General features: G+C 43.4%; 1 protein-coding gene across 1 annotated transcript in view; it reads right to left on the bottom strand.

Annotated features, from left to right (window-relative positions):
- Positions 1-221: 221 nt before the first annotated feature.
- The window catches only part of lrp2b (low density lipoprotein receptor-related protein 2b), a gene marked incomplete at both ends in the record, with an annotated part of 66,875 nt that continues 55,442 nt past the window's right edge, over positions 222-11,654 (bottom strand). The window contains 11 exons of the mRNA XM_080834605.1: positions 222-263; positions 3,015-3,077; positions 3,834-3,959; positions 4,094-4,240; positions 4,378-4,512; positions 4,965-5,025; positions 6,784-6,922; positions 7,133-7,194; positions 8,270-8,357; positions 8,729-8,848; positions 9,387-9,569. Of these exons, the coding sequence (XP_080690731.1) occupies positions 222-263; positions 3,015-3,077; positions 3,834-3,959; positions 4,094-4,240; positions 4,378-4,512; positions 4,965-5,025; positions 6,784-6,922; positions 7,133-7,194; positions 8,270-8,357; positions 8,729-8,848; positions 9,387-9,569 (1,166 nt within the window). The remainder of the gene's footprint in view (positions 264-3,014; positions 3,078-3,833; positions 3,960-4,093; positions 4,241-4,377; positions 4,513-4,964; positions 5,026-6,783; positions 6,923-7,132; positions 7,195-8,269; positions 8,358-8,728; positions 8,849-9,386; positions 9,570-11,654) is intronic.

Genomic DNA, 11,654 nt, shown 5'->3' with positions numbered 1-11,654 from the left:
CTTCTTCACACCCCACAGTGAGCAGCATGTTGATATGTCTGTCTCTACAAACACCACACTGTACTTGTAGTGTGAGGTGAGCCTCTGCAACAGGGAAGCAAACCACCACGAGAGGAATGGCATAAACAGTTGTCGGAGGTGTGAATTTTGGCACGTCAGGTGTAGTAACCGTCTGCCGTGGCATGTGTGTGTGTGCTGCTGATGAGGTCTACTGGCTCCATTTAAATGGAGGAATCTTCAGGGATGGGTAGGTGCACTTGGTTCTGTTTGAAAAAACAAACAGACAGACAGACAGATAGATGAAGGTGTGATGATATGAAAGCTCCTGGGTTACACTGCAACCCAATGAATTTTGCTTTACAATAAATGTCTGTTACACTGAGTGACTGGCATTGTGTGGCTAAGCTATGGCTAACAGCCCGAGTGGAATGGCTAGCGGACACTATTCCTATGGACAGGCTGAGATTTATGTTAAGGATGTGTGTGTGTGTGTTAGTGTCAGTGTATAAATAAGTGTGTGTGTGTGTGTGTGTCAGTGTCAGTGTATAAATATGTGTGTGTGTGAGAAGTGTCACTGACATTGTGAGGAGGACAGATGGGCAGAGCTACTTCAAAGGCTCTCAGAGGTTTTTCAAGGCCCTACGACATCATCATGGGAGACTCATCAGAAGTCTGGAGAGGTGCGCTCTGGGAGTTTATTAGGTCTGATGAGGTGATGAGGATGCCGAGGTGATAAATGTTTTAGCTTCCTGTCACGGCTCTAGTTTTATCGCCCAAAGAACACAGAGCCGTCAAACCACACCGCATAGTCTGAGCGCGATACGCCGCATAGACAAACAAAGACACTACTGGCCCTAGATTGACAGCGAAAACGGCCGGGGGAAAAAACGAAACACTGAAGAGAGAGAGGCAAAGGTGTGGTCATGGGCACTAAGTGGGCAGAGTCAGGCCCAGGTTAATCAAGGTTTAGTTAAAGATGACCAGTAGTACTGTCGACCAATCCCTTTAAGCTCACGAGATTCCTATGTAAGAAGATGGCATTATAAACATGCTTTAAAATGCCCAGGCCACATTGCTTCGAGTTGACAGCTTTTTGTTAATTGGGGTATGTGAATGCTGAGCCTGTTATTGCTGTTAGCCTATAGTTTCCCTGACAACTTTTTTTGTCGAGATCATTATAGCCTGTTCCATATATGCACACATTACATTTATTTAGGCCTAGCATGTCAAATGTCAAAACATGCAAAACATGTGATACACATTCAATTGAATCATCTACAAAAGGATATGCACGGTGTGGTGATGCGACTTGAGCATCTTCTGTGACAGCATGTTAGGTTCGTCTCAGGTATCTATGGCATTCGACATTAATACGATTAAAATTGTAATCTTTGCAAGTTTTTTACTTGGAATTATTTTGGTAATGTTGGGACTGTTCGGTGTACTCAAAATCTGCTCATGTGGCCTTAGTCTACATTACAACATATGAACAAAAATAACAATAAGTCATTATTGTGTTTTTACATAATGGATGACATTCGTTTAGTCCTGACATTTAATTCAAGCCAGACAAATTAGACTGCCTCTTCCAGGTCTTTAAAGGGGTTCAACCTTTAAAAAAAAGCATTTTTATTCTTTTTAAAGTCTACCAGGATGTGTTCACTCAGATGATATCCGAGATATATTTACAGCATTAAACATAACATAGATTAGCTCCTGCTTCCTTGATAATACAGAAATATGTAGGCACAATGTGAAACTCTTCCAATAAAGGAAACGTGATATTTATTTGCCAGATAAATAAATCAGATTTTGGCATTGATGGTTTATGATTGGCACATATACATTTTCCCTGCCAGAGACTAATATGGCGCCACATCTATTTCCAAAATTCACACCTTGGCAGAATTGTTTTATTTATCGCCACAGTTTAAGACAGCACGCCCAGACGGATTAGTCTGTTTTTGCAGTTTCTGCAGTCAAACTTTTTTTCTAGACAGTGGTAAACTAGAAAGACTCGGATTAAACTATATTTGTCTCAGAGATTAAACTATATTTGACTGCTCTGTCTTCTGGGGGTAGCTATCTGATGTGGATTTCATCAGTGCACATATACTTAGCATTACTGAACTAGTCTCTAGCCTAAGATACGTTTGCTCACATCAAACCTAATTATCATTCCAATTATTTAAGCTCACATTTAACCTTCTGTTTGCTTGTCAGGTTTAATGAAAATTTTAAAATCTTTCATGACAAAGGCTGTTGCTGGTAATGAACCTCAGTGAGCCACTTATCCAGTATTTGATGAACAAACATCCCACTTTCAATGGGATTTTTTATTTGATTTATTTCATGAAAGAGCATGAGAATGTTTTAGGCACTGTCATCTGCACTGTGACTGGAGCTTATTAGAAAGTCAGGTATGCTAATGTAATTTTAATTTGGAAAAGATAAAAGCTCATTAAAAAACATGGCACTGTTGTGTCCCTCTGGGATTCTGCGTCGTGATTCAGCTTCAGTCAGCCTAAAGCAACGGGAAGCTGCTAAGCGCCACACCTTCAAGGACACGGCAAGGTCATTGTGCTTTCTTATTTACTCCCTTTGCACAGAGCACCCTCCACCAGCTCCCCCCGCCCTGTGTCCCCTCCGCACCTCTGCATGCCTGCAAGGTCCCCCCCCCAACAATCCCATCCATCCATCACACCTCTCCATCACCCAGGAAGGGCTGGAAAGGTTCTAAATGGATCCCGTGTGCACTTAGCTCTTCTGAAGGGCACTACTGCTCTTAAGGAGGGAGTAGATGAGTGAATGAGAGGGCAATTTAAACACACATAATTAATATAGAAGCAGGTGAACAATATGAAGTGTATGTGTTTGAATAGTTTTCGTTTGTGTCTGTGTGTGCGTGTGTGTGTGTGTGAGAGAGAGAGAGTGAGTGTGTGACTACAGGTAAGCACGACCCTGAGGTGGTGTTACATGGCCATTCTCTTTTGAGTTTTATTTTTACGACTCACTGTGTACATGGGGTTAGAGAACACTGCATCAGAATCCTCTTCAGGCCGGGGAACATCGAGATCCTGCAGAGAGAGAGAGAGAGAGAGAGAGAGAGAGAGAGAGGGAAATAGAGAGCACAAAAGAGAAGGTAGATAGAGAGAAATGGAGTGGGAGAGAAAGAAAGGAGGGAGGGAGAAATCGAGAGGATGCATAGATAGAGAAAGGGAGAGGAGGAGAGGACGTATATATAAAGTGAGAAAGAAAGAGGGAGACAGGAAAGAGAGAGGAGAGAGGGATAAAGGGTGAAAAGGTAAAAAGAGGATAGATAGTGAGAAAAGTTAGGGGGAATGAGAGAGAGGAGGGGGGGTGAGAAATGTGGGCAAGAAAGAACAGTTTCTGCTGTAATATAATGAGTCAGATGAGGGAATTGTAGCCACCCAGATGTAAGTTGCGGTGTGGTGCAGTACAGTAACGAACAGTACAGCACAGAGAGAGAGAGATAGAGAGAGAGAGAGACAGTTAGGTAACTCCAACTCTGGATTAGAATACGCTCAGCAGGGAACGCTTATTTTGGAGGATGAAGGAGTTTGGCAAAAAATGTACTTGGCTGATAAAATATCCCTCCATCTTTCTTTCCCTCTCTCTCGCTCTGACCCACATACAACCACTGAAACTACCGTTCCCTCTCTCTCGCTCCTTTTTTCCCTCCCTTCCTCTCATCAGTTACTTTCTTTTGGGCCCCCCATCTGTCTACTTCTCCCAGTTTTTGAAAGTCTTCATCCCAGAGCTGCTTGAGGACTGACCGACTTGAGGAAAATAAATTCTGTCTGTCTGCCTACCTCCTCCTCCTCCTCCTCCTCCTCTTCCTCCTTCTCCTTCACCTCCTCTCCCTTCTGGGCCCCACTGCTGGTCTCCTGTGGTGTCCACTCTTGGTCTGAGGAGTAAGCTGGGTTCTCAAAGGCAGGCTGGAAAACACACCAGTAAATGTGATGAATATTCACTTTAATGAATTTGCATTTTAATACACTTTAATGCGTTTACACTTTTTTATAAATGTATTGACTCCCAACCGTCATATCTGCCGTGTATAAATCCCTACCTCAGTAGACAATGTATTGACAGGGACTGCTTTGCCGTTGGCATGTATGGCACTGCCGTTGGCAGGCATGGGAGACAAACTGTCAGGTGATGTCAGCTCAGCAATTATGTTGTTGTCAGTGGCGTAGACTGGATTCTCAATGTTATCCTAGACATACAAAAGAATCAATTATGGCCCATTGGCAATTCACTTATTCTTACAATCATTATTGAAAGGATCACAAAATAAAGGCAGCATGTGCCATCATGGTGTACTGTGGCATTAGAAACATTTCACACGCATGCCTGGGGAAGACTGTAGGTGGGGATCGCCGTGGCAACAGCACTGGGGGCGGAGCTTCCACCTTCATTCTCCGAATGGTAGGCAGGATTCTCAAAATTGTTCCCCATGTCACCCACTTCGACAGAGGCACAGGGCTCCTGTGGCGGGTTTAGGATAAGAGGGAGAGGTGAGGTGTATACAAGTGGTTAGAGGATCAAAGCTGCTATGGTTGCTAAGTACCGACTGATTATGTGGATACAATGTTTCTTGGAATTAACTGTATTTTCATGTGGATAATTATGTGGATGCCTTGTTGCCTAGTAATGACTATGTGGATGCAGTACTGCTTACAGCTAACCTAATATGTGGATGCGGTGTTGCTAATAGCTAACCTATTATGTGGATGCGGTGTTGCCTAGTGCTGACTAACTGGATGAGTGGTGCTTAGTGCTAACTGACTCTATGGATGTCAGGTGGTATTGCTTGGTTCTGATTAACTGGATACCAGGTTGCTAAGCCCTAATGCAGATTTGCTTAGTCAATGTCAATAGCTTACTCGGTCAATGTGTTTATTGGTAACTTTGTGTAACTCAGTGGAGGTGACACTGACCACTTTGGGGCCTGAGCGTGGCTCCTCTCCTTCCTCACCAAACCGACTAGGAGCCGACCTCCTGAAAACAACAAGGACACATTCATCACTTTGCTTACAATTCCCAACAACTCAATGTGTTTACTCTTCAGTGCAGACGGCAAGCTCTACCCTCAGGCCAAATGGCCCATCTCCCTGGGCTTATGAGGACAGTGGGGAGGGAACCTCCATTAATAAAGCAAGAGGGGCTCCGACTCTCCCGGAATGAAAATCTCTTTCCAAATGTAAATAAATCAGGGGCCGTATTCACAAAGCCTTTTATCTTACCACTAGGAGTGCTCCTAACTCGCGCTAAAACCTTTTACGTAGGAGTAATTTCTTAAAAGTGATTCACAACGGCTCTGAGACCTACTCATACTAAGGATAATACCAACTCCTAAGCTTAAGATAAAAACTCTGTTGCTATGGATGACGTCGCTTCTCATGCACGAGTTTAGAAGGGGTGAGGACGGTGATTGGTTGTTGACAGGCTCTCTCATTAAAAACTCATTCGTGACGTCTCTCTAACAATCCCACTATATCGACTGAAAATAAGAGAATAACCTAGGCTTCAAATTAAGTCATATTAAATAGTTATGGACAGTGCAGTTAGCAGAATGCACACGCATGATGACAAGTTTGTGCATCCAACGGGAATGACACTTAGCACGTTAAGAGAAATATAAAGCGATCAATATAAAATATGGCAATTGCATGTAATCAAGGCAGTAATAATTAAAGCACCCAGCAAACTGTTAGGATATTATATTTCCAGCCCTTGACCACTTCAAATATCAGCACATACGGCCCTTCAAGCCCTCCAATCTTAATTGATCAAAGCGAAACGAACGTGAACCGTAGCCTAGGCGAAAGCCTACTGGTCCCAGGACCAATAGCCACTGTCACCCCAGCGGCATCCAGCTGGTAAGTTCTCAAAAACCTGCGACCGCTCTCCGTTGAAATGTACGAGTCATCGGTACATCCAGGCCACGGTGGACGAATTATTGTAATGTGTGTCCCGTCACTGGACATTCCTGCGATCGCCATGGAATTTACTTTGATCTTGTGTAATTGGCTATTGTCCAAAGGCAACTGGATAAACTGTTGGATGATGTGGGGTCTACAGTGCGTTGATAGTTTGATGAATTAAACGGCTGACTTATGATTCCCAGTGTCGTCATTTGCGTTTTCCCGAAGCCAAATAGGTTATCTTTATGTTTCCAAACATTTTACTTCGGGACACATCGTTGTTTAAAGGCGTCATTGCATCCCGCGCTAATTCTACGACAATATTAATACCTTCACGGTTTAAGCAATGTCTTTTATCAATTCCAAGTCGGCTGCAGCCATCTTACGATATTTTGTGAATAGGTCTTAGTGATTTAGGAGTCCTCATGAGGAGTTTTAAGCTGTCCTAGACTTAGGTGCTACTTTTAGGGATAAAATATTTTGTGAATTGCTCTTAGTAAAAAAAATTAGGAGTCCTACATTTAAGACTGACACGCCCATTATTTTTAGGAGTTTCTCCTAAATTCGCCACTTATGAGCTACTTTTAGCCCTAAGATTCTTTGTGAATACGGCCCCAGAGCCATAAGTTGGTCTACAATCCAGCATTGACCCCACATTTTGGGTTGACAATCAAAGCTAACACAACTTTAGATCTGATTCTCATAGTTTAGATGAGATTGACTTGCTAACTGGCTATGAGTACAGTATACAACTGAATGCATTGAGAACGTCTAGGTTCAATGTACTTGCACTCAGCTGTTCAGTCTTTTCTGTCGTTCTCCTGTGTCTCACCTGAAGTTGGGCATAGTGAGGGTTGGTATGTTGACGCTGTGCATCATCTCTATAATCTTGGCCTTTTTGTGAGCGGCAAAGACCAGTCCGCTCAGGAAAATGGCAACTACTGCTGTTACCCCAAGAGCTAAGGCAACAGCTAGAGAGAGAGAGAGAGAGAGAGAGAGAGAGAGAGAGACAGAAGCAAGGAGAGAGTGTAAGACAAAGAGATAGAGAGAGAGGGGGGAAAGAGGCAGATAGAGAGAGAAAAGAGAGAGAAAAAGAGATAGAGAGAGAGAGATCATGTGAGGGGACTGTGGCAAACGATATTTGTGTATAATTCGATGGTTTCCATGACAACTTTGCTCACCTGAGGCTGTTATGCCAAAGATATTCCTTTCGCAGTTATCTCCCTCCCACTCGATCGGACATCTGCAACACAGCACACACACATACACACCCCTCAGACAACAATACACACACACACACACACCTCTCAGACAACACTACACATACATACACACCTCTCAGACAACACTACACACACACACACATCTCACATCTGCATGTAGCCTTTCAGTCCACCTCCCGGCTCGTTGGTATGGCAGTCAGGGCACATACTCAGCCATAGTGACGGCACTCTGTCAAACTATCCATCCATCCAGTTCATTTATCCATCCATCGATATAATCAGTCCCTCCATCCAATTAATGTATTCATCTCTTTATCTATCTCCCATGTATCCATCCATCCATCAATAAATGTACTTATCCATTCTTTGTAATCTAAACGTTCTAATTAATCTGTCCAACAATCTACACATACTGTACGTACATTCGGTTTTTAGTTCTATCAGTGCCATACATCCCCCCCATCTGTTCATCTGTTTGCTTGCATCCACCCACACACAGCCACACCCACCCAGATGTCAAAGAAAAGATCAATCTCTCTGGCCAAACATCCACCGTCTGTCTACTCATCTAGCCATCGATTCACTATTCCCTCAATCCATCTGTTCATCCATCTTCACATTGGTGTTGTTTTATAAGTACTCCCCCCCCCCCCCTGTCTTTTTCTGAAACCTATGAATACATCTAAACATTTATTGTAAAAACACTCTGAATGTTTGAAGACAACGGCATCATGATCATCCAAAGATAAGGACTGTGTCTGTCTTTGTCTCCTTACAACGTCCTATATGAAGAAACCAGTTAGTTAAAGCTGTGTTTATGTCTTTTTAGTACAAAAAAAGTTCCATTTAAATTGCTGGATATGACATCAGCATTACACATGAAATAATATCCAGTGCTAATAGCCAACTTGTTTGGCTATACTGAAAATAAGTTGTATATACATAATGTATATTGTATAATAATATCCAGTACTTACTGCTCACTTGTTTGGCTATACTGAAAATGAGTTGTTCATACAGACAGTCATAGACAGACACATTCAGACAGTCATGGTCTGTGATATTGTGGACAGGCATTTATGGGAACAGCCATACTTGCAGAGGGCCTTGTTGTCGTCAAAGTAGCAGGTTCCTCCATTCTGACAGAGACATGGAGGAGGCATGGTGGGGGGAGGGTCAAAGCCTGTCACATTCACACACACAAATACACACACAAATCACATGCTTACAAAAAACGACTGCAGATGTGGTAAAAAGACACACACACACACACACACACACACACATATATATGCACCCAAAAAATATACATATACGCACACAGACACACCCAGCCGCCACAGCACTATCACAGTATCTGTAATTCCACCGCCATTTTATCAAAAGTTCACACATCTCAAGACATTTCCTTTGGAAATATCTCTATTGGCAAGAAAAGATCCAAATGTTCCTGTCTGCTCTCAAATATAGCCACTTGATACCTCAAGTATATATACATTATGTGCGGATAAGAAGTTTCGTTGTGCGTTTCTGAGTCTAATGGAGGCGTCTTACCGGCATCACACACTGTGCTGCTGCCAGGGCTGAAGTTGGTCCCCTCTGGGCAGGCGCAGGTGTATCCCCCTGGCCTTAGCAGACACAGGTGACTACACACACCCTTACAGGGGGTTTTCACTGGGTAACAGAGAGAGAGGAAGAGAAAGAAAGAGGAGGATACAGAAAGAGGGAGAGAAAGAGGGAGAGAGAGAAGAGAAGACAGGAATCAATGTATCCTAAGGTCAGTGTTTTCTAGAAGATTCATTACAGTGATTATCAGAGGCCCATCCGTGTGCAGCCAGAGTTACAGCTAATCTAAAGCATCATCAGGTGATCCTCTGCTGGGCCAGTAATGATCTGGTCCACTGGCAGTTCAAAAGTTTGGGGTAATTTAGAAAGGTCCATGTTTTCCATGAAAACGTCAATACAGGATTTTAGTCTAAAGGACACAATCACACAAAAATCATTATTTCTAACCATGTCAATGACTATATTTCCTATTCAAACTAATTTCACATACGTTTTCATGGAAAACAAGGACATTTCTAAGAGACCCCAAACTTTTCAATGGTAGTGTAGATTCGTTTTTGAAACAGATGTAACACCGGTAGAGTAACTACCGGAGAGTATACGTGTTTTGACTCTTAATCCACTGGTCTTCAGCGTGCGCACTCACTGTTGATGCCGTTGTATCTCTGCTGCTGGTAGACGCTGACTTGGGTGAGCCAGGGGCCTGCTGTGAACAGGAGGCTCTTGGGGCCCTTGCCGAACTTCTCTTGGCGGAACACCTCACCCTTCTCCTGCGTGCTCCAGTACACGTGGCCCTCAAACACACTCACACTGAAGGGGTTACGCACATCTGAGAGGGAGAGAGGGAGACAGACAGAGGCAATGAGAAGAAGAGAGAGAGAGAGAGAGAAAGGGAGACAGAAAATAATGATAGAGAAAAGTAAGCGTGGGAAACAGGGAAAGAGTGAAAGGGACAGTTAAAGGCAGAGTTAAAGAGAGAGAGAGAGAGAGACGGAAAAGTAAGTGTGAGATAGAGATATTGAAAAATAAAGAAACAAAGATCAACAAAGGGAGGAGGAGAAGCAGTAGAGGAGAGAGAGAGAAAGGGAGAGACAGAGAGAGAAAAAGAGCCAAAGAGAGAGAGAGAACAATGGTGAGCACACAGTAGCTGACAGTGAGCGATCTCATCATTAATTGTGAGACGCCGGAGATGTATGATAGCAAGCATGGCTGGCCTTCTCCTTCTCCTTCAACCTGCTGACTCAGCCCATGCAGTCAGCATGGAATATAGATCATGGGCACACCTCCTGAACCTGTCAGGGTATGGCAGGAAAGACCCAATTGCAGACCAGATGCAAACTAATAACTCAGGATTTATTCACAGAAGATTCGAACTAAAGAATCCAAACAGGGAAAGCACAGAAATAGGACAGAGAAGTGAAACAGGCATTCACAGACAAACATAACTCTGAATCTCCTACCAGACATTAAACTACCAACAGGGTACACAGGACAGACTGAACTTAAATTGCAGAGGGGGAAACAGAAAATAAGACACAGGTGAACTTAACAAGGGAATTAAGCAGACTAATAATTGGGAACAGGTGAGGAGTGGAGATACAGGTACACAGAACAGGGACACAAGGCAAGGATAATCACTGGAGCACATGGCAGGAACAAGGAAGCCCAAAGGACTTAACACAGGAAGTAACACAAGAGCACAGAAAGGATACAAAGTAAAAGCACAAGACAAAAGGCACAATCCTGACAGAGCCCCGGTGGGTTTACAAGCGAAACAACTGCCTTAGCAACTCAACTGGGAGGCGCTACAGGGTCCTCCGTTCCCGTACCAGCAGGTTTAAGAACAGCTTCATCCCTGCGGCTGTCACCCTGCTGAACTCTGCTCCACGGGGGTAGCCCCCCCACCCCTTCTCACACCTCCCCCTGTCACTGTTCTCCCCCCCCCCCTCCAACAACTGAACTTTGCACTATACCTACTTCCCCCCCCCCCCCCCCCACCCTGGCTGACTGCCACTCACCCTCCTCTAGCCATTGAACATTTGCACTATACTTAACTTCACTCCTCCCCCCTGGCTTGACTGCCACACACCCTCCTCCAGCCACTGAACATTTGCACTACACCTCATTCCTCCCCCCCTATACCTGGCTTGACTGCCACACACCCTCCTCCAGCCATTGAACATTTGCACCTTAATGTCTTTTTAAAACTGTATCCACTTCACTGTATTACCTGTATAGATTGTACTTTACTACCTCATTCTCTTGATTTCACTTGTTACCATCAGTTTACTTTCACCTGCACTTTATATACTTATCATACCTCACTCTTAGCTCAATTGCTGCTATTTAATTTCTGTTTATATTACAATATTACATTTCTGTGTCATATTCTAACTCTTACTGTACATATCATATTTATTCACTTAGTCCACCCTACATTTACACATACTCTGCACTTTTATTGCTATTTGCACTTACTGGTTAGATGCTAAACTGCATTTCGTTATCTCAGTACTTGTACTCTGTATAATGACAATAAAGTTGAATCTAATCTAATCTAATCAAAAGACCACATCTACTCTTTGTTTTTCTGTTTTGCTGTAGTATCTTGAAATACACTTTTATTCATTGAGCAGCTGATTTTACCCAAGCACAGTAAAGGTGAGGTTCACAGCCCTGTACTCAATGAGAGTCAAGCCCATAACCTTATGTTTTTTAGGGTGGTGGTTTACCAGTAAGTGCTGCTGTAACACAAAATCATTAAACCCTCAAAGGCATGGAGCACACAGATAAACAACGGCACACCCTACTCTCACAATTTGTTGAACAGCAAGTATCTAAAGAACAGGGAAGTAAAGATGAGATCGTGAGATTGTGAGAATCTCCGATGTTCTGCACCCATGAGGCCTCGCCT

Source organism: Sprattus sprattus (genome assembly GCF_963457725.1).
Source record: "Sprattus sprattus genome assembly, chromosome: 3".
In the NCBI taxonomy this organism is placed as follows: domain Eukaryota; kingdom Metazoa; phylum Chordata; class Actinopteri; order Clupeiformes; family Clupeidae; genus Sprattus; species Sprattus sprattus.
Note: the sequence above shows the minus strand (reverse complement) of the source record. Positions and strands in the feature narration are given on the sequence as shown.